This window comes from Pelodiscus sinensis, chromosome 3 (assembly GCF_049634645.1).
Source record: "Pelodiscus sinensis isolate JC-2024 chromosome 3, ASM4963464v1, whole genome shotgun sequence".
Lineage (NCBI taxonomy): Eukaryota > Metazoa > Chordata > Testudines > Trionychidae > Pelodiscus > Pelodiscus sinensis.
Genome location: NC_134713.1, coordinates 171,019,030 through 171,041,597, shown reverse-complemented (window position 1 = coordinate 171,041,597; position 22,568 = coordinate 171,019,030). Strand labels below are relative to the sequence as shown.

Below are 22,568 nucleotides of genomic sequence, written 5' to 3'. Positions count from 1 at the left end.
CAGGAATGGAGTTCTTAATCTCTGTTTTCCACAAGCTGAAAATAGGTAATGGGGATAGCTCACTTGATTATTTGTTCTGTTCATTCTCTCTGGGTACCTGGGGCTACTGTCAGAAGACAGGATATTATACTGGATGGACCTTTGGTGTTACCCAATGTGGCTGTTCTTATATTCTTAGCTCTTCAGGAGCCACAGAATTACTTGCACAATAGTGTAACTGTAGCACTGCCAACCTTTGCACTATTTGTATTTGTCTTAAAGATCCAACTTCTGGATTTATGCAATTAAAAATAGAAAAAAGTAAATTTCTAGATCTCTTAGTGGTGGAGAAAATTCTTGGGAACATGACCCACATGCACACTAAAGCCTTTCAGAGTTGGGTGGTTGGAAAGTGGCAGTTGCTGACTGACAACTCAACTGTGCAGACAGCAGCGCAGAGGTAAGTGGAGCAATACCATACCATGCCATGCCATGCCATGCCATTCTTACTTCTAAGCTGCTGCTGGCAGTAGCTTTGCCTTCAGAGCTTGATTTCTGGCCAGCAGCCTCCACTCTCCAGCCTCTGAAGGCAATGCTGCTGCTAGCAGCTGTGCAGAAGTAGGGGTAGCAGTACTGCAACTACCTACAACTTGCCATCCCCTCCCAAACTCTTTCCTGGGTCAGAAGAACCCCTACAAGTACAACACTGTAAAATTTCAGATTTAAATATCTGAAATCATGAAATTTACCATATATAAAATCTTCAGAAATATACCGAAATAGAATGAGACGCTGATTTTGTAGGACCTTGGCAACGACCATAAGGAGGTGGGGAAGCTGCCATAGGTGGTGCATTGCTTAGGACAAGCAGCAGCAAACCTGTAGGCCAATATGAGAGGCACTGGTCCCCAGCGCAGTGGTCAGGGTCTCAAAGCCTGGGCAGCACCGGGAATGGGGAGGTGGGGGGGGGGAGGCAGAGGGGCCATGACGTCAGTCAACCAGCCAAGCGAAGGGACCTCTGTAAGGAAGGACAGAGGGCCAGCTCCAGCGCTAGGACTACATCCCCCACAATGCACCGCCAGCTCACGATGGCGTCTCCGCGGCGGAAGGGAGAGGGCAGTTATACCCCGCCCGGCGGCGAGGAACGGGGAGGGGCAGAAGCGGAAGTGGGTTCCCCCCGCGGGGAGGCCGGCTGGGTCCGGTTCCGGGTGTCACCTACTTGGTGGTGCCGCTGGAGGGGGGAGGAAGATGGCGTCGGACTTGGAGACGGAGGTTCAGGCCATTGACAGGAGCTTGCTGGAATGTTCCGCCGAGGAGGCTGCCGTGGTGAGGCTCGTCCCCCGGGGGCCGTTAGGGGAGCGGGCCTGCGGGCGGGCTGGGTGTGTGGGCAGGGGGGTCCGTAGGGCCAGGCCCGGCAGTGGGGGGAGGCGATCTCTCGCGCTGCCTTAGGGGCGGGCGGAGGTGGCAGGGAGGTAAATATGTTTGATGGCGAGGGGCGATTGTGGCGGGGCTGTTTCAAGGGGCCCCGTGAACTAGAGACTCTCTCGTGTTAACTTGCTGCCGTGTCAAGCCCGCTGAGGTGTGACAGGACGTGGAAGCGAAGAGCAAAGTCAGCTCTCCCGTCTGCTTGGCTTGTGCCAAGCCTTACTCGAGTCCCACTTCTACGGCTTCCTCTCCCAGGCTGGTCACTTGCCCGGCAGTCTCTGATTTCAACAGGTTGTATTTCGGGTTGCTGGCTCCTCTTCCCTTCGCAGTTTTTAAGTTTTGTTCTTAAGATTGCTTGGGAGAAGGTTTTAAAAACAGTGTTTCCTTCTACCCGCCTCAGCTGCTTAGGCCCCAAGCTTGGAAAGAGCTTCATGAGTACAGATCCATGCACAGCAACCTATTGATTTCAGTGGGATTGTGTGAGAGAGCAGTGGTCTGCTCCCATACACCTATTTGCAGGGTTGTGGATTTCCTAAGTTTTTTTTTCCCTTTCTCCTCTCTCTGACAAGCAGCTGTTTTTCTGTGCCAACTGTATTTGGGGTTACACTGTACCTTAAAATTCAGTCACAAGATAACTGACCTCTTATGCTCATGGAGAGTGGAGAAAGAGAAGCATTCCCTTTTTGGGAACATTTAAGAGTAGTGTTCAATGGAACTAAGTACTTTTGTATGAGTGTTCTATGGTTCATATATGTAATTCAGTGGGCTCTCTTGGGTGTAACTGTTCATAGCATCAGAGCTTTATTTGTAAATGTCAATAACAGATTTATAATTACCTTATCAGAAAAAAAATTCCATGATTCAAATTATCATGTTTTTATGCTTTTAATATTTAAGTTATCTCTTTTAATGGACACTTGTGGTGGCAAATGTGAAATTATTTCAATGATAAATTTGATTTATTCCCTTATTTCGTCACATTTTATTCAGGTGCTGTGTTATTAGATGTAGGGAAATAAAAACACTTTTCACACAGTGGATATTTAAAATACTTACATAATCATGACATGGTAATTGTTACAGGTTCTTCAAACATTTATAAGAACTAGAGTGTATAAGGTGGCAAAGGGGAGCTGTTACTGGAGACTAAGTAGGGCCCTTTGGGGAAAGAAGCAGCAACAGACCATGAATTGTATAGTTTCTAATAAGATCCTCTCATCCTGTGATAAAATGTAATTTGGTCCCTTTTTCGGCCACACGTCATTTTACGTATCAATATTTACATGCAGTGATGTCTTTCAAATATGCAATAAATATGTTAGAGACTAAATTATACACTTTGTGGTAATTTTTTTTTTTTTGCCATTTAATTCTTCTGAAGTGATCAATTTTCTGAAATATCCTTTTGATTTTGTTTTACATTAAAGTACATAAATACACATGCTTTGCATTGTTAATTAGACTTTTTGCAAGGTCTTTGAGTCAGAAATACTTTTGAACTGGAACCAGCTCTGAGCCTTGCCTACTGATCTCTGGTTGCCAGACTTGCATGCTTGTAAAGTGAACCTTGCCATATTTAGTATTTTCACTGTCCAGTACTGATTTCTGTCATGTTTTTCCTGTTACTCATTTTGTCAGTCATTTTTTTGTGACTGTTCAGGAAAAAAAGCTCATTTGATTGTGCTCTGGAATGTAGTACTTTTTCCTCGTACAGGTTGAACCTCTCTAGTCTGGCATCCTTGGGACCTGACCAGTGCTGAACCAGAGAATTTGCTGAACCACACAGGAGGTCAATATTATCTATCAGCATCACAAATACTCCTACTGCTTACTGGGCTCTTAGAAGACATTTAAGGGTAAATTAGAGCTAAATAATAGCACAGAACACTGAGAGCCAGGACTGGTAGCTGTAAATAAACATTATGGGATCGTGGGACTCTTGGCCACACCCATAATAACTGCACATCTGGCTAACTAAAATCATGCCAGACCACAGATGTTGCTGGACCAAAGAGTGCCAGCCTAGAGTGGTTTAGCCTGTAATAGTCCATACTACTTTGCTTCTGATTCCTATTTAGGCAGGCCAGGACTTGTGAATCGAATGTTTAAAAACCCCAGTGAAGTCATGTGGATTCTTTAGACACAGGTTGTAGCTGTGGTGGGTTCGGGGGGGACAGAGAGGACAATAGGCAGCTTGTGGCACTGAAGCATAACATTTTAATGTGTACTTATTAGGGATGTTACATGCATTTAATCAACTAATTGACTAGTTAATAGAATTTCCATCCATTAGTCAGTAAGGGGGGAAACTGCAGAGCTGCAGTGGGGCTAGCTCCCAACTCCAGGAGCTAACCCCGCTGCGGCTCTGCCTCTTAAATGTATTAAGAGCTGCCTGGCTCTTAAATTTAAAAGGCTGAAGCACAGAGGATGGGACAAAGCGTGAGCTGGGACAGCTAATTCCTAGTTCATGCCCGGTCTCCCGCTACACCTCTGCCTCCCCTTCTGGATCATACATTTTGCTAGACTAGAGAGCCCCAGCCACAGAGGTTGTCAGTGGCTTTGAGCTCAGCCGGTAGGGTCAGTGGCCTGCAGGCGGGGAGCCCTGTTAGCCAAGAGCAGAGCTGCACTGGACGGGACAAGGAGCCTCCAGTTCCCCGCCCCCAGCTGGACCCGAGCGGCAGCTGGTAGTGGAGCCTCACCACCAGCCGAGGGCAATGTGCTTGCTGGGCTGGTGTCCAGGAGGGAGCCCCAGAGAGTCCCATGCCTGACTTCTCTTGGTCCAGCAAACTCTCCTTCAGGACCACTCAGGTCCCGAGGGTGCCAGACCAGAGAGGTCAAACCTGTGTTTGTCAGCAAATTAAGCCAGTAATTTCATACATGTATTTAAAAAGGGGATCCTCACTAAGATTATATAAATCACAGAATTTTATTTAAAAAATTAAATTCTATACTCTTGGCTAAAATGTAATCTACATCAGGACAAACTAAAAATAGAATTTGTGGTTATTAAAACATTTAGAAGATATCACTGACTTTCAAGGATAAATTAGCAGGTTATGTGGGATTCCTATAGAGAATCTTTCTACCAATGTCAGAATAACCACAGTTATTGTGAAGGATAGGCTGGGTACCTGGGAGATGAGATTTTGCTCTGAGTACTTGTCTGTGCTTGTAAAACTGAACTCTTAGATAGAAGGTAGTTATATGCTATAGAGTTGAGATGAAACGAGATTAAAGCACTTGGTTAAGGGAGGGGAAAAAAACCAATAGCACTTACGTGTAGTACAGAAAATTGCCTGGGAAATATTCAGCTTCTTGGAGAAACACAACAGGAGGTGCAAGGTCAATTTTACTGTACAACTAATAAAGTAGTTGTAGATCTTCACGAGTGAGGAAAACTAGTTGTTGTGATTTTTTTTGTTTTTTCAAAAATGTTTTGCAAAGCAAGACTTACAAGAACAGGAAAGTCAAATTTTTGGAGAGAAAGGATCATGTAGTTTCTTTGATCTATTCTAAGAATGGTTGGTTTAACTAGAGGAAAGAAACTCTGAGATTTTTGGTTGCTGATTTTTCTTAGTAGTCTTTCAGCTAAGGCCAGTTTGGAAAAATTCCAGAGCTGTGAACACCAAAGGTGGCTTAGTGCTTAGAAGATGGAGCATGTTTTTGAGAGGCTAGAGTAAACTTCTACTATCAAGACTTGTCAGAAATAGTCTAGCACTGAAATTAGCTGTTGCTAAACTGTTGAAATATGAAGCTTTCTGCCGTGATTCTATTTTAGTTGTACATCGTTTTCAAAAAAGGCATCATGTGAGTGCCATAAATAGAAAAATTGTGAAAGTATAAATAAGGGGGTCAAATCTACGCTCTTTCACAAATATTGTGTCTCTCAAGAGCCTATATTAGAGTAGAAGACGACAAATTATTCCAGTGAAATCAAGCTATAGTCGCTGGTATCTTAAACTAGTTATTTCTGTATAATTCTCACTTTTCATGCATTCTTGGATTAATTCTGATTGAATTAACCATTTTTCTCAACCTGAAGTTCGTAGTAGTTAGGGATGTGAACAACTAGTCAACTATCCGATAAGCAAATGCTTATCAGATAGTTGACATGCTAGTTGTTCCCCCTGCCCCCGCTGCCGCCGTCAGAAAGAGGCAGCAAGGGGTGGGGGGAAAGGAGGGAGTGCTTCAGGCAGCAGTGCTGCGTGGAGCCTGGGGCCAGACCCTGAGCTCCACATGGCACTGCTGCTTTGAAATGCCGCCTGCAGTTGGGGAGTCCCCAGCTGGCCCCGGCTGCAGGCAGCTTTTCAAAGCGACAGCACCGTGTGGAGCCTGGAGTCAGTGGGAGAGTCTCCAGCTGACCCCAGGCTCCACGCAGTGTTGCTGCTTTGAAAAGCTGCATGGAATGTATGCTGCCTAAGGAGCTGGCAGCAGCTGCTAAACCAGTCCAGACAAATTTGGCGGTGGGGGAAGGGAAGGCAGCAGGGGATGAATTTAGGGGCCAGTGGCAGGAGAGCTCCCCTGGTCCAGCAAATGCTGTTGTTTGGGATCAGTCTGGTACCAACAGTGTTGGACTAGATAGATCTAACCTATACTTAAATGTTTGGAAGGTTTATCCACAGTGCAGTACTGAATCGGTGCATACTTATAGTATGTGTATATGCCCATTGTTGATTATATTCTGAATTAATAATTATCCTTAGTAATACATCAGTTAAAAATAGCCAATGGTAAAGTCTTCAGTTATTTGGTTGAAATAAAATAATTAAATGAGCGGGATCAACTTTTATATTAGACATACTTTCATAATATCCATATGCCATCTCACCTTTTATACCTTGAGTAATTGAGGTGGGGGATTGAGTCTACAAGAAAGATACAGCAAAAAAAATCAGTTTGACATTCTTTGAAGGTCTCTCTTCAATTGTAAACTTTTAATAACTGAAATATAACAATTCCATTTTTTGACAGGTCTCCCGTTAACACAAGTTTTACTGTATATTGTTTATCTGGCACGCTCGGAAATTAGGGCATTCCTGTTATCTAAAAATTCCGGTTATCTGAGGGTCCCATCAACCTAGGAAAAACCAATAGACAATAATAATAAAATTCAGGTTTTTAATATTGGTAGTTTTAATATTGGTATTTTGAGTTAAAGATTATTAATACTTCTTAAATAAAAAATTGTTAAGCCAGTCATGGTAAACCAAGCCAGACCTGTGCACTTGAAGATGAGACAGTATTGTGGCTGGGGGCAATGCTGGTTAACAGAGTGCCAGATAACAAAGGTTTTACTATATCCTGAATTTTTATAAAAAGGATTCTCTAAACAAACAATGTATAAGGCATTTTCATCTCCTTGATTGATGTTTGAAGGTCCTTTCAGAAAGGAAAAATAAACTGTACATTATGATAGAGATTTTTGAGAGTTAGAGGCTTTATTCGCTTTTGTACTAGGGATGTAATAGTGTAGTTGACTCAGGGCCAGATTAAGGGGGGGCTAGCCGGGCAGCTGCCTGGAGCGCCAACCTATGGGAGGCATCTGATGGCAGCTGTAAGGGGCACTATGTGCCCGGCTGCGCAGAGCCCTTTGAGCTTCATTCAGGCGCCACATGCCCGGGGCTGGGGGCCACGAGGCACCCCTTAGAGCTGCCATCAGGCTCCGCGTGCCCGCTGCCTGGTGCACAGGAATGGCTCGAGCCGGCCCTGAGTTGACTATACGATTAACCGATAAGAGAGTGTTTATCAGTTAATGGTATTGACTACACACAACACTCCCCCAGTGCCCTGCAAATATATATTTTTTTTATCAGGCTGTCTGACAGTCTGTCTCAGTCCCAACTCGTGCCAGGACTTAACATCAAACCTGTGCTGGCTCTTCATGCTTGTACTGCAGAGCTGCAGCGGGGATTGATGTCAGGTCCTGGCATTAATAGCCAGTTCATGGGCAGACTAGCTCAGTCCCAGCTCATGCTGGGAGCAGCATCAACCCCTGCACTGGCTCTTAGTACTTATAGTGCAGAGCCTCAGCAGGGGTTCATGTCGGGTCACAACACGAGCTAGGACTGGGCTAGCTTCCCTTAATGCCAGCTGGCTCTTAATACAAGGACCCGGCATCAGTCCCTGCTGTGGCTCTAGTATTTGTAGTGCAAAGCCATGGCAGAGATAATTGCTAGACCTCGCAGGAGTGGTAGCAGTTGGTAACCCTTATCGAATAATTGTGTAGCTGACAAAATTTTTGTCGACTATACAATTAATGAATTACACACTTAACATCCCTATTTTGTACCTTTGAAAATCCCCATGTGCTGTCAAATTTACAAAATATTCAAATTATGGGGAAAATACTTTACCAATGTTTATTTGTAGTAATTTACCTTTCTTTTAATGGTAGTAGTTGCAAAATGTTAATTTGATTGTAACGTTTGCAATGTCTCTTTAGCTTTTAGGTTGAAAAGAAAGGCGCTAGAACAGCTACGGTGGTGTTGATTTTGAGAGTAATTTTGTTTGCTTTCTTTTTAATTAAAGAAATGGCTACAAGCAACTGATCTTCCTAAAGAAGTATACCTTCATCTGGCCTACTATGTACCCAAAATTTACTGCAAGGGTCCTAATCCTGCCCCACAAAGAGAAGACATGCTAGCACAACATGTGTTGCTGGGACCAATGGAATGGTATCTATGTGGTGAAGACCCCACATTTGGCTTTCCAAAACTTGAGCAAGGAAACAAACCTTCCCATCTCTGTGGTCGGGTATTTAAAGTAGGAGAACCTACATATTCTTGCAGGTAATTAATTCTACAAGTCTCCTGAATTATTAATTCTCAATTTTGTTGGAGAAAACATTTTCAGTAGGACAAAATGCTAACTGTCCACATATATTTTCAGCATACTTGAAATGTTGTGGCTGTTCTCTGGTTTATTGTTGGTAACATACTAAAGACTTGGTCAGTAGGTGAAAAAAATAATTGCAGTATCAGTATACTTAAACAGACTAGTCTTTGAAATGTCAGTATTGGTTATTAAAAAGATGCTTCAAAAGGGAATGAACGGAATGAACAGAACAGCAACCATCAAATGATTGGTCTCCAGGTGCCCAGCTGCAGCATCTAGCACTCAAGAGGCCTAGGGGCACCCAGAAAGCATGGGTTTGTGTTCCTGACTATTGTGGCTAATATCCATTTACGTAATTCTTTTTTGAACCAGTCACTGTTCTGGCCTCCACAATGTCCCCTGGCAATGTGTTCCACAGGTTGATTGTGAGGTATGAAGAATTACTTCTGTTTGTTTTTAAACCTGTTAATTTCATGGATGACCCCTGGTTCTAGTGTTATGTGAAGGGGTTAATTCCGCTTATTCACTGTCTCTACTGCAGCCATGATTTTAATTACCTTTATCATATTTACCCCCCTTTATCATTCTTTGCTGACACTCCCAATCTTTTTAATTTCTCCTCATATGGAAGCTGTTCCATTCCCATTTGTTGCCTTTTCCAATTCTAGTATCTTTTTTTGATGTGGGATGACCAAAACTGCATGCAGAATTCAAGATGAGAGCATGATATTTTACTAAAATATTTACTATATTAGTTTCCCTTTCTTAATGGTCCCTAACATTGTTAGCTTTTCGAGTGCCGCTGTATATTGAGGAAATCTTTCAGATAGTTCTACATAGTGACTCTTAAGATCGCTTTCTGAGTGGTAACAGCTAATTTAGACCTCATGGTTTCTGTATACAGGCAGTCCCCGAGTTACGTGGATCCGACTTAGTCGGATCTGCACTTACAAACAGGGCTTTCTCACCCCGGAGCTCGCAGGCAGCGGGACCGCCCAGAGCGCAGCGGTCCCGCCACCTCAACCTCCGGGGCGAGAAAAGCTGCTCCGGGTGCCCCTGGTCTGCTGGGGACTGTCTCCAGCAGACCAGGGACACGGGGAGCAAAGCCGGGGAGGCAGAGGGGTCCCGCGCCTCTGAGGCTTTGCTCTGGCAAAGCCTCAGAGGCGCGGGACTCCGCCGCCGCTGAGGCTTTGCTCCCCGTGTCCCTGGTCTGCTGGGAGGGGTGGGCGCAGCTAGTGGTCCCCCTCCTCTCCCCCAGCAGACCAGGGAGACGTGGAGCAAAGCCCCGGGCCTGTGGTAGAGCAGGTGGGTTGCTGCTGGTTGGTCCCGCAGCACCGCTCCTTGGCGCTACTGGACCAACCCGGCAGCACCCCAGCTGCTCTGCCCCAGGAGTCCTGATTCAGCTGCTGCTGATCAGTTTCAGCAGCGGCTGAATCAGGACACCTGGGGCAGAGCAGCTGGGGTGCTGCTGGGTTGGTCCAGTAGCGCCGAGGAGCGGCGGCGCTACTGGACCAACCCAGCAGCACCTCAGCTGCTCTGCCCCAGGGGTCCCCAAGTCAGCCGCTGCTGAAACTGACTAGTGGCTGACTACAGGAAGCCCCTGCCCCGGGCTTCTTGGAATCAGCCACTGATCAGTTTCAGCAGCAGCTGACTTGGGGATGCCTGGGGTTCTTAAGTTGAATCTGTATGTAAGTCGGAACTGGTGTCCAGATTCAGCCGCTGCTGAAACTGATCAGTTTCAGCAGCGGCTGAATCTGGACACCAGTTCCGACTTACATACAGATTCAACTTAAGAACAAACCTACAGTCCCTATCTTGTACGTAACCCGGGGACTGCCTGTAGTTGGGATTGTTTTCCAATGTGCATCACTTTTCCTTTACAAACAGTAACACTTCTTGTTTTGTAAAGTGCTGATCACTCTTCTTGTTACTTAAATAATACGCTTTTTTCCCCAAAATTTAAGCAATTAGTTTTGGTTGTATCATGCCCTTTTCTCATTCTGTGTTTTTGGGGATCTCCCTTTTTATCTTTTGTAGCTGTCCTCCTTTGTGTCTCGGTTCCTATTTTGTTGAAGCACTGGAAAATGCTGTGGGAGAATGTGGGCTATTAATTTTTTTCCAGTATCAGAAATTCAATACTTCGCTTCATTGGCTGAAGTGCTGAGGAAGGGTGGAAATGAGATGCCTGCCAGAAGATTTTCTTCTGTCTCATCATCACAGCAAACAAGTGAATGAGGCAGGGTCAGAAGTTGAATTTTGTGAATATCAGATTTTTTTTTCCAGTTTGCTGGCAGCTCATGGCGGCGGCGGCGGGGTCGGGGGAACCCAAGTCAACCCAAAACTTGACTTGTTTTCAATTTCATCTAATTTTAATTTTGGGCAAAAACTTAATTTTGAGTCAAATGAAACATTTGCTTCACATGAAATAAAATGTTTTGAGTGAAAAAATTACACCCTTTTTCAATGAAAGCAAATGATATTTTGGGCTAGATGAACAAAAAACTGAGGTAGTGACCACTTTTTATCCAATAGCCCAGGATCAGGAACTTGAATCCACGTCTCCAATATCCCAGGTGGGTGACCTAATGATCAGACTATTGGCTATTAAGGGATGTGTCTCTGAGTCTCCCCTGTTTAAGCTTGGAGTGGGGACTGGAACCTGAATGAGTCTGCTTTTCCTGTTCCACACACATCCCTTGTTAGTGTCATTCTCCCTTTTTGGATGAATAGATTTTTTTTTTTTCATACAAAGTGGAACAGTTTCAACAGGAGATCTTGGAGTTATTGTGGATAGTTCTCTGAAAACATCCACTCAGTGTACAGCGACAGGCAAAAAAGCAAATAGAATATTAGGAATAATTAAAAAAGGGATAGAGAATAAAACAGAGAATTATCTTATTGCCACTATATAAAACCATGGTACACCAAGATCTTGAATACTGTGTACAGATGGTTGCCTCAACTCAAAAAACATATATTGGCATTGGAAAAGGTTCAGAAAAGGGCAACGAAGATGATTAGGGGTTTGGAACAGGTCCCATATGAAGAGAGATTTAAAAAAAAACTTGGATTTTTCAACTTAGAAAATGAGAGGAGGGAGGGAGGATATGATAGAGGTTTATGAAATCATGACTTTTGTGAAAAAAGTGAATAGGGAAAAGTTATTTATTCCCACAGTATAAGAACTAGGGGTCACCAAATGACATAAATAGGCAGCAGGTTTAAAACAAACAAAAGGAAGTATTTCTTCACGCGGCATATAGTCAACCTGTGGAACTCCTTGCCAGAGGATGTTGTAAAGACTAGGACTTTAACACGGTTCAAAAAAAGCTAGCTAGATTCATGCAGGTTAGATCCATCAATGGCTATTAGTCAGAATGAGTAGGAATAGTGTTCCTAGCCTCTTTTTGTCTGGAAATGGATGGCAGGAGAGGGATTACATGATTATTACCTGTTGTGTTCCCTCCCTCTGGGGCATCTGGTATTAGCCACTGTCGGCAGACAGGATACTGGGCTAGTTATACCTTTGGTCTGACCTGCTGTGGCTCTTCTTAAGTTCTTATGAGATATAGAGACATAGGGAAAACTGAGTGAGGAGTTGAAGCTGATCTCTTGTATTCCAGGTGAGCAACCTAGCCACTGGACTGTTGGGTGGAAGGATTGTAATGGCAGCACAACCGTTTCAGTCACCTCAATTTTGTGAATAGCTCTTAAATACTTTTGTGATCAAGCCTAAACAAAATCAGTTCTAATTCCTAATCACTAGGCTATAGAATCATTCTGACTTTTTCTGGCCCAGAAGAGCTAATACATTAGCTAAACACAAAACTTCCCATGGTTGAGCAAATGAAATCTTCCCTGTGCGAATTAGGCAGGTGAAGGATTAACCGATTAATTGGTAAACCTCACCCTTAACAAGTGAGGATTACTGATTAAGAATAACTTGTGGGGCTGGAACAGTTCCCCACTTGCAGTGGTCAGGAGGGCTGATCCAATGCGCAGCAACTGCCTGTGGCAGGCCAGGCGCCGCACAGGCAGGAGCTGCTCCAATTGGGATGCTGGAGTAGCATCTGTCTCTGGCCCAGCTGACACAGCCCCTGCCTGGCAGCTGAACGGGGGGAAGCCTTCCAGCACAGCGGTATGGAGCATACGGTTAGTACTGAAAAAGTGTTTGCCTTTTCTTAAGTAGTTCTTGATCTTCTGGTTATGAAAATCTTGTTCTTGGATCTGATTAGAAGACTTGAAAGGCTAAATTTAGAATAAAAAAGTTGGTTTCTAATATTTTTGCATGTAACTTTTCATACTGATTATTCAAGACTATGTCTAGCACTTTCATCCTATATCCTGAGAAAACTTGCTTAGTTATATAATGTTCATCATTTCCTATTCCTTAAAAAGAGGTTTGAATCTGGTAACATGGCTAGATTACCAGCTCCTGTACTTGTATACGTTTCCTTCAGTAGATGAACATGCCCAAAATGATTTTCCAGGCCTACTGCCTAGATTGTTCTTCATAGCCACTTCTGCTATAGGAATAGAAATTCGTCTCATTGTCACATTCCTGAATAACAGGCCATTTTGTAAGAAGGCTCACATTCATGTAGTTTGAAAAAAAGCTGCAGTGAGATTCATAGTTAAAAATTAAAAGAATATAGTTTTTTTATATTTAATTTTTCCTCTCTATTTACAGAGACTGTGCAGTTGACCCAACATGTGTGTTATGTATGGAGTGCTTTTTGGGAAGTATTCATAGAGAACATCGATACAGGGTTAGTAATCTTATAAGCAAACAGATTATCTACATCATTCATCTGTTTAAAATAAATACAATTATCATATTGTTAAAATAGCTCTAGAGCACAGGAGTTGAGAGGTTGCATACAGCATATAATGTATTTATAGAACACAGAAATTACAAGCATGGTCCGAGATTGACATGATTTTACCATATTTATTTGACTAGCATACATGAACATTTCTAACAGCAGAAGGGTTAATGCATTGGTGTTTTCAGTATACCTAGATCTTGTATATGCATAAAGTTTTGTGTGTTTTAAACATCTTCAGATGACAACATCAGGTGGAGGAGGTTTCTGTGATTGTGGTGATACGGAAGCATGGAAAGAAGGTCCATATTGTCAAAAGCATGAACTTAACACAGCAGACACCACAGAAGAGGAGGTAATAAATAACATGTATTTTGCTGTATATTTAAAAAATGTGTGTCTGTCTGTTTGTTCAAGAACTCCTCTAAACTGTAAGAGCTAGGACTACCAAATTTGTTATGCAGCTTCTTACTGACACTTTAATCAAGGACAGGGTTTCCTTTTGCCAGGATAATGGGAGTGCATGCAATTACAACGGGAAGGTTCTGTCAGGAGAGAGTTAATCTGCAGCATGACCCCAGGGGGACAGCCAGAATCCAGAGATAGGGACTGGGATAGGTATAATAGGTATATTGAGCCAGCAGGGGGCGGCGGTAGAGACAGAGAAGGGGACAGTGATCTACTATATATTTCAGTGAGCTTCTCTTTTTGGCTTTGTCTACAGTACAAACTTTTTGCAGAAGACGCAATGCAAATGAAGCACTCATTAGCATTTTCTCACTCTTCATTTGCATAATCTTCTGATCCTTTGTGCTCAAGAGGTTTTTGTGCAAAAACAAGCAGTATAGACATGTCTGTTCTGCGCAAAAACCCCTTTGAATTTCCCATGCTTCATTTGTATAATGGCAGCTGTGCGTTCTTTCAAAAACGGGTATTACGAAAGTGAAACTGCTGTCTAGAATCCTCAAAAAATGAGGTTTACAGGATCTTTTGTTTTTTCCGAAAGAACTGCATCTAGACAGTGGTTTCACTTTTGAAATATGTGTTTTTGAAAATGCACGGCCACCGTTATGTAAATGAAGCATGGGAAATTCAAATTGCTTCATTTGCAACTTTGATCTGTCTAATTTACATTCCTTTTTCAAAAGAGGGATGTAGTTTAGACATGCCTTGAAAGGGGCAGAGATGTAGTACAAGTGGTGGAACTGTAGAGGGAGTGGAGGTAACTGGGAATGGGAGTCGGTGGTAGCGGAGGTAATGGGGAATGGAAATTGGTGGTGGTGGAAGAGATGAGGTGGGGCAGGGATCTGTGGCACATTGCTGCCCGGTGGGTCCTGGAGCCCTGGTGTGGTGCGCACAGCTGCCCAGCGGATCCCAGCATCATGGCTGCGATGACTACCCGGCGGGGCAGCAGGAGGTGAGAGGCCAGTGGGCCAGGTTGGGGCGGGGGGGCCAGCAGCAGGGAGTCCAGAAATTACCTCCCCTGGTCTGGCAAAATCCCTCATCTGAGACGAGTAAGGTCTGCAAGGTGCTGGACCAGGGAGGTTCCAGCATGTATCATGAACTTTTGTGGGCAAAACAAAAGCTCACGATACTATCTATATTTTTTTTTCTTGTCTCTAAGGTGCCCCAGGACTATTCGTTGTTTTTAAAGTTATAGACTAACACGGCTACCCTTCTGAGACTTTTTTTTCCACTATCACTCATGAAAAGTTTTCTGCTATAGTACCCTCTTACTCTCCTGGAATGTACTTTTTATGCCAAATGAATTTCTCAAAACAGCAGTAATATGATGCCCATCAGCCCTGCATAATACTAATGAATCAATCAACTGGAGCTTTTTGACGTTAAACTAATTCATGGGAACATTGACTTGGTGTACATTTAGATTATTTTAATTCTTCTAATGGGAAGAATAACTTTTTTTTTTTTTTTTTTTTTTTTTTTTTTTTTTTTTTAAGGAGAAAGCACAGTAGCCAGGAAAATAAGAGGAAAATGGTTACTGGAAAGTCACTGTATCTGTATTAAACGATAATTTTAGTAGATTATATATTTTGGCTCCTGAAAATAACATCCCAATATCATGCATTATTTGCTTACTTAAATACATATTTTAAGCTTAACTTCAGGCTGTGGATTTCATGGTTCCTGATTTTTGTATGTATGTCTGTGTGTATATTAAAAAGCAAGTATTTTAAACCAAAAATACATCACTCAGTTCTGATGACTAAAGGATAGATTCTTCCACATTCCTTATATCTGGCAGAGAAAGCATGGCAGAGTGTGGTCCTGTATATGTGAAGACTATTATTCAGGTTAGCACAGATTGGATCTCCGTGGTCTGGCATCATTGGGACCAAACCAGTCCCGGACAAGCGATCTTGCTGAATAAGGGGAGGTTAATTCCGGTATCCATCTGGCTCCTCTGCCAGCCAATTTGGCGCTCATCCTGGCCATAGGCCTGGCTTCTGGTCTCCCTTCCTGCGCCCCCATTTGTGCTGGGCTCCTCTGCCAGCTCTAGGCTCCTTTCCCTGGGGTTCACTGATCCAGCAATATCCACGGTCCTGCTAGAGATTCAACCTGTACTGTACTATAAGTGTCCACTATGCAAGGGAAGCAACATTTTGCTGGTCTTTATCAGTCACATACAGGCAGTCCCCGAGTTACGCGGATCCGACTTATGTCGGATCCACACTTACAAACGGGGCTTTCTTGCCCCGGAGCTCGCAGGCAGCGGGACTGCCCAGAGCGCAGCGGTCCTGCCACCTCGACCTCCGGGGCGCGAAAAGCTGCTCCGGGTGCCCCTGGTCTGCTGGGGACCGTCTCCAGCAGACCAGGGACCCCCGGAGCAAAGCCGGGGAGGCGGAGGGGTCCCGCGCCTCTGAGGCTTTGCCAGAGCAAAGCCTCAGAGGCGCGGCATCCCGCTGCCGCTGTGGCTTTGCTCCCCGTGTCCCTGGTCTGCTGGGGTGGGAGGGGCGCAGCTAGTGGCCCCCCCCCTTCCCAGCAGACCAGGGAGACGTGGAGCAAAGCCCCGGGCCTGTGGTAGAGCAGGTGGGGTGCTGCCGGCTGGTCCCGCAGCACCGCTCCTTGGCGCTACTGGACCAACCCGGCAGCACCCCAGCTGCTCTGCCCCAGGCGTCCCCAAGTCAGCCGCTGCTGAAACTGACCAGTGGCTGACTACAGGAAGCCCCTGCTCCGGGCTTCCTGGAATCAGCCGCTGATCAGTTTCAGCAGCAGCTGACTTGGGGACGCGTGGGGTTCTTAAGTTGAATCTGTATGTAAGTCAGAACTGGCATCCAGATTCAGCCTCTGTTGAAACTGATCAGTTTCAGCAGCGGCTGAATTTGGACACCAGTTCCGACTTACATACAGATTCAAGTTAAGAACAAACCTACAGTCCCTATCTTGTACGTAACCCGGGGACTGCCTGTAGTTGATTTCTGTTTAATTTTCAAGAAAATCTGAACAATCCTGATGATACAATTCCAGTTACAGATTCTAAAATAAATGTGTATCATTTATGTGCATTGTACTGAGTTACATTGCTTACATGGTTACGTTGGTATGTTTGATACAGAGAAACAGATACGTGATGAATAAGGAGTCAGTCCTCAGTAACAGGATATGTTAAAATTATGTTCTCACTAGGGATGTTGTTAATCATGTATTTGTGTAAATATGTAACGTTTATACATTTACACACAGGAGGGAAGGAGGGAGCTGGTGCTTGTGATGAGCCGGCTTAAATGTTGCAAGCTCCCTGCAAACACTGACTCTCGCCTGCTCCCCCTGACCTCTGATTGAGAGGCAGTAGCGCAGCAGGCAAGTCGGCTCCTGGGTAGCCAGTATGTAGAGGGAGCCGGCTTGAAAGCTGGCTTCTCGTATGTAACAGCTCCTGCCTAGTACCTCCTCCCCCCATGTTGCTGTATCTCTAGCAGAGGCAGCTGCATGGGGGTGCAGGCAGCTTCCCCTGAGCACCAGCTCCTGCCTGCTACCCCCATGCTGTTTCCTCTGTGGGAGGCAGTGGAGGGAGAAGGGCAGGTGGCACTCTGGAAGCCTGCACATTTGAAGAGATGGCTTAAAAGCTGATAGAGAGGCATCAGTAGGGAGAGGACTCAAGCATTGGCTCCCACAGAGCCTCCTGCCTGCACTGCTGTCTCTGATACAAGGGAGGGATCAGGTGGGAGCTGTACATCTGGAAATCTGGCTTTCAAGTCCGCTCCTGCCGAGCTGTCCCTCCTTACCCCTGGGCGTGCTGCTGCCTCCCACAGAGGGAGCAGTGCAGTGGGGATGGGGACAGGTAGGAGCTGGTGCTCACAGGGTGGTGGTTTAAAAGCTGTTCCCTGCAAACACTGCAGCAGTGCGGGCGGAGGAGGGGAAGGAAAACAGGAGCTGGTGCTGGCAGAGAGCTGGCTTAAAAGCTTCCCTCTCCCTGCATGTAAACATGTAACTGCTGGAAAATTCAGTGGTTACACATTTACATCAACACATTTTAACATCCCTGTTAAGAATCCAAGTTCTGTAGTCATATAGTTCTGAAAGGATTTCAATTAAATAAATAAGCTGAAATGTGATAGTTACACAATCTAATCACTTGTTTCTATTTCTGGACAAAAAACAGAACCAATATCTGCTCATTTTAGTTGCCAGTCTGCTCAGACTATAGCACAAGGCAATGATATTGCATTGCTGTTGGCTCAGTGAATCAACAGTATATTCTTTTGCGTTTTATTCTGCTCTGCTCTTAAGTTACAAAGATACAGTATCAGTTAAAATAAATAAAGCAGGGACATGAAAACTGAAACAGTTCTGGGTGCAGAGAGTCATTCTCAGTTTCCTTTTCCACCCTTCTTCCCCCATTGTCATCTAATTGCTTACTGGAGGTGATATATAATTTGGACCATTTCTGTTTTTTTCACATGCATTTGGGGTGAATTCAGTACAGATTTCCCACCAGACTATAATCATTTCAGTGAGTCATTACAATAAAACTGGCGATCTGAGCCCAAACTCTAACAGTTCTTGTTATTGCTCTTTTTCTTTGTTTAATTTTCCTATAATTTTTTTTACTATCTCACTGTAATCAATTTCACTTTTCAGGATCCTCTGGTGCGTTTGTCGGAAGATATGATAGCAAGATCTTATAACATTTTTGCTATCATGTTTCAGTACGCAGTAGATATATTAACATGGGAAAAAGAAAATGAATTGCCACCTGGTTTAGAGACCATGTAAGTATATTCTTTGCCTGAGGTTTTCAAGACTTGAAGGTGCTTAATGTATAAAACCTAAATGCTCACTTTAGTCTACATCAGTGACAGTCAGACTGTGGCTCTTTGCAGCACGTGGTATTAAAATGCTGTGTGATTTGAATTGTTAAATTAGTTCGGATGTTTTTACTATGTTATTAGCAAATTAACATAACTTGCACTAAGTTATTAACTTCTTTGCTGTAAAATGTATGTATATGTGTATATATATATATACATATGTATACACATGCTAAATCTTTCCCCTGTCATAGTGTTTAAATATAAATGAAAGTCACAGTACTGTGACTCTCTTGTGTAATGCTGATCACTAATTTGGCTCCTGAACCATTGATGTCTGTCTTCATGTTGTCTTCCTTGAACTCGAGTAGGAAGATGATGTAGACTGGTATATTTCAAAACACTTCAACATGGGGCTCATACAGTGGATCATCTCTCTTTCCTTTCAATCCTTCTGACTAAGCAGCTCAATTCAAATTCCTGCCCTTTGTTGGTCCATGAATTTCAACTTGGGAACTCACTGCTATAGATTGAAATTAATAGCACCGGGACTAAAACATATTTATTTAAAATTTAATTCCACTACATTGGTATTGTCTAATTCTGGTTTGTGGGAGAATAGAGTTTATGGTAGTGGCAGATACCGAATTACATATAACAGTGATTTGATTTTTTTGATGACAGTAATAGAGAACTGATCTGATGGCTTTATTGGTTTAGTGTCTGAAGTGATAAACATAGATTTGCAAAACTTTCTAGATTCTAGTTGATTGGTGGAGAGAGATCATTACGGAGATCTAGAAAAGAAAGGGGTAGAAATATAATGCCAAAGGTATAGGAGAATATTGCTAATCTAGAATATAAAAAGTGCACAGAAGTAAAATCAAGAATTGTCAGACTAATTTAATACAGGCAGTCCCCGGGTTACGGCAATCCGACTTGAGTCCGACCCCCTACTTACGAACGGGAGGGGAGAGGGGCAGCACAGCTAGTGCGGGGTGCCTCCCCCACTGGCGCCCCCACTGGCGCCCCCACTGGCGCCGCCTCTGGCGCCGCGGGGGGCGCTTCCCCCCAGCAGACCAGGGAGACGCGGAGCGGCTTTTCTCGTCGCGGAGGATGCGGGTGGTGGGACCGCGGCACGTCTCGGTGGTCCCGCCGCCTGCGTCCTCCGTGGCGAGAAAAGCCGCTCCGCGTCTCCCTGGTCTGCTGGGGGGGGGCAGCTAATGCGCCCCCCCAGCAGACCAGGCTTTTCTCGCCGACGCCTGGGGTAGAGCAGCTGGGGGGCTGCCGGGTTGGTCCCACAGCACTGAGGTGCGGCGCTACTGGACAAACCCGGCAGCGCCCCAGCTGCTCTGTCCCAGGCATCCAGATTCAGCCGCTGTTGAAACTGATCAGTGGCTGATTCCAGGAAGCCTGGGGCAGAGCAGCTCTGCCTCGGGCTTCCTGTAGTCAGCCGCTGGTCAGTTTCAGCAGCGGCTGAATCGGGGACACCTGGGGGACCCGACTTACGTACAAATTCAACTTAAGAACATACCTACAGTCCCTATCTTGTACGTAACCGGGGGACTGCCTGTACTCTACATCTTTACTCACTAACAACTTAATCCTTCAGGGTGTTGATCAGTCCTCTGAGGTGCAGAATGCCTTTGACTCTCATTGGCTTCAGAGGGAGTTGAAGGCACTCAGCAGCTTCTGGATAAAGCTCTGTTGATGTACGTCATTAGTGCTAGGATTAACCCAAATGTAGATATCTGATTTGTTGAAAATTATTAAAATTAGAAACTAAGCACTTAATTATATAAATGCACTCTTTATTTTATAGCGAGAAGAGTGACACTTACTACTGCATGCTTTTTAATGATGAAGTCCATACATATGAACAAGTTATATATACTCTCCAGAAAGCTGTCAACTGTACTCAGAAAGAGGCCATTGGCTTTGCAACAACAGTAGACAGAGATGTAAGTAACTTCCTTACTGGAACTTTAAGATTATGGTGAATTATATATGACTACGCTTAATGCTTTTTTTCTTTAAGTGATTGTGAGCCTTCCCAGTATTCTTTCTCCCTTCTGGCCTGTGGTAAATAAAAGGCTTTCAGGAGGAAATAGAAAAGGGATAGCTGTTTCACAACTAGAGCTGGAGAGAGCAGGGAGTTAAGCGCATAGTTGAGCTTACTATAAGGAACCCACTGATCTTCTCAGGATCATCCTCCTTGCTCTGCACCTCCTACAACTGACTACGTATTTTGTTTGAGGATGGAATTTTTGTTCTTCCAGGTTAAGTTTGTGGCACCTTAGAAAGGTACAGTCTCATTTCTACATCAACCATTGGCCATCTCCTTTAGGGTAGGCACTTCCTCTAAGTCCTTCTTTCAAGCTGTTCTCTTTTGTTTAAGGGAGGTAAGAGTTTGGGGGCCTCAAAATATCTAAAGTTGGATGTGACTCTTTTCAGTTATTCTCCCTGTTCCACATAATATTTTTGTAATATACAAGTACTAATTGATGGTAATTTGAGATGCTCCCCTGGTTAGGCTCCAAAAATGCCAGATTTTCCCCCCATATTGTAGGTTCATACTTCCAGGATTTGTGTTTAATTTCTTTTTAACTGAACTTTGCTGCATCTCTGAACACATTTAAGAAAAGCTGAGAGACTGGCATTCGAATTGATGTTTTAAAAGGAAACCAGTTCATCTGTACTATAAACTTGTAAACCATTTTTGTAATATCATGAATACATGAACTGTGCACACTTTTAATAGGCTTATTTACCGTATTTTCCGGCGTATAGGGCGACTGGGTGTATAAGACGACCCCCTATCTTTTTAATTAAAAGATAGGGTTTCATCTTATACCCCAGCGCCCCTCCGCCTCCTTTGCTCCCGGTGTCCCTGGTCTGCTGGAGATGGTCCCCAGCAGACCAGAGGCACCGGGAGCAAAGCCGCCAGGAGCGCCTGGGCTGCCCCCCCCCCCCCCCGCCGGAGCCCCTCCGAGGCTTTGAAAGCCTCGGGGGAAGCCGGCGGGGGGGCATCCCAGGCGCGCATGGGCTGCCCCCCCCGCCGGAGCCCCTCCGCGGCTTTGAAAGCCTCGGGGGAAGCCGGCGGCGGGGCATCCCAGGCGCGCATGGGCTGCCCCCCCGCCGGAGCCCCTCCGCGGCTTTGAAAGCCTCGGGGGAAGCCGGCGGCGGGGCATCCCAGGCGCGCATGGGCTTCCCCCCCGCCGGAGCCCCTCCGCGGCTTTGAAAGCCTCGGGGGAAGCCGGCGGCGGGGCATCCCAGGCGCGCATGGGCTGCCCCCCCGCCGGAGCCCCTCCGCGGCTTTGAAAGCCTCGGGGGAAGCCGGCGGCGGGGCACCCCAGGCGCGCATGAGCTGCCCCCCCGCCGGAGCCCCTCCGCGGCTTTGAAAGCCTCGGGGGAAGCCGGCGGCGGGGCATCCCAGGCGCGCATGGGCTGCCCCCCCGCCGGAGCCCCTCCGCGGCTTTGAAAGCCTCGGGGGAAGCCGGCGGCGGGGCACCCCAGGCGCGCATGAGCTGCCCCCCCGCCGGAGCCCCTCCGCGGCTTTGAAAGCCTCGGGGGAAGCCGGCGGCGGGGCATCCCAGGCGCGCATGGGCTGCCCCCCCGCCGGAGCCCCTCCGCGCCGCCGCGGAGGGGCTCCGGCGGGGGGGCAGCCCATGCGCGCCTGGGATGCCCCGCCGCCGGCTTCCCCCGAGGCTTTCAAAGCCGCGGAGGGGCTCCGGCGGGGGGGCAGCCCATGCGCGCCTGGGATGCCCCGCCGCCGGCTTCCCCCGAGGCTTTCAAAGCCGCGGAGGGGCTCCGGCGGGGGGGCAGCCCATGCGCGCCTGGGATGCCCCGCCGCCGGCTTCCCCCGAGGCTTTCAAAGCCGCGGAGGGGCTCCGGCGGCGGTGCATCCGGCGTACAAGACGACCCCCGATTTTGGGGGGATGTTTTTTAACATCAGAGGTCGTCTTGTACGCCGGAATATACGGTAATACTAAAGAAAGAACCACTGTTAGAGGATCTCCAGAATATTCAGATAAAGCCAGTGCTGTAGTTGCTATTATACTATTCAGGTGAACTTATAGGCCCTAGCAAGCTATATAATGTACCTTCTTTTAAAGGTATTAAAAACAAGACATTTTATATAATAAATTCTCAGATACTTAGGATTATATAGAGAGCACTTTCTCTAGAAAGTAACTGCAAATAAGGTAAACGTAAGTGCTGACTTATTGTTTTC

The 22,568-nt window shown here is 45.6% G+C and overlaps 1 protein-coding gene across 2 annotated transcripts in view; it reads left to right on the top strand.

Moving 5' to 3' along the window:
* Nucleotides 1-1,124: 1,124 nt before the first annotated feature.
* The window catches only part of UBR2 (ubiquitin protein ligase E3 component n-recognin 2), a 120,669-nt gene continuing 99,225 nt past the window's right edge, over nucleotides 1,125-22,568 (top strand). For both annotated transcript variants that reach the window (XM_006122090.4, XM_006122091.4), the window contains exons 1-6: nucleotides 1,125-1,305; nucleotides 7,933-8,192; nucleotides 12,929-13,007; nucleotides 13,306-13,419; nucleotides 18,165-18,295; nucleotides 20,157-20,295. In XM_006122090.4, the coding sequence (XP_006122152.2) occupies nucleotides 1,228-1,305; nucleotides 7,933-8,192; nucleotides 12,929-13,007; nucleotides 13,306-13,419; nucleotides 18,165-18,295; nucleotides 20,157-20,295 (801 nt within the window). In that variant the 5' untranslated portion in view covers nucleotides 1,125-1,227. The remainder of the gene's footprint in view (nucleotides 1,306-7,932; nucleotides 8,193-12,928; nucleotides 13,008-13,305; nucleotides 13,420-18,164; nucleotides 18,296-20,156; nucleotides 20,296-22,568) is intronic.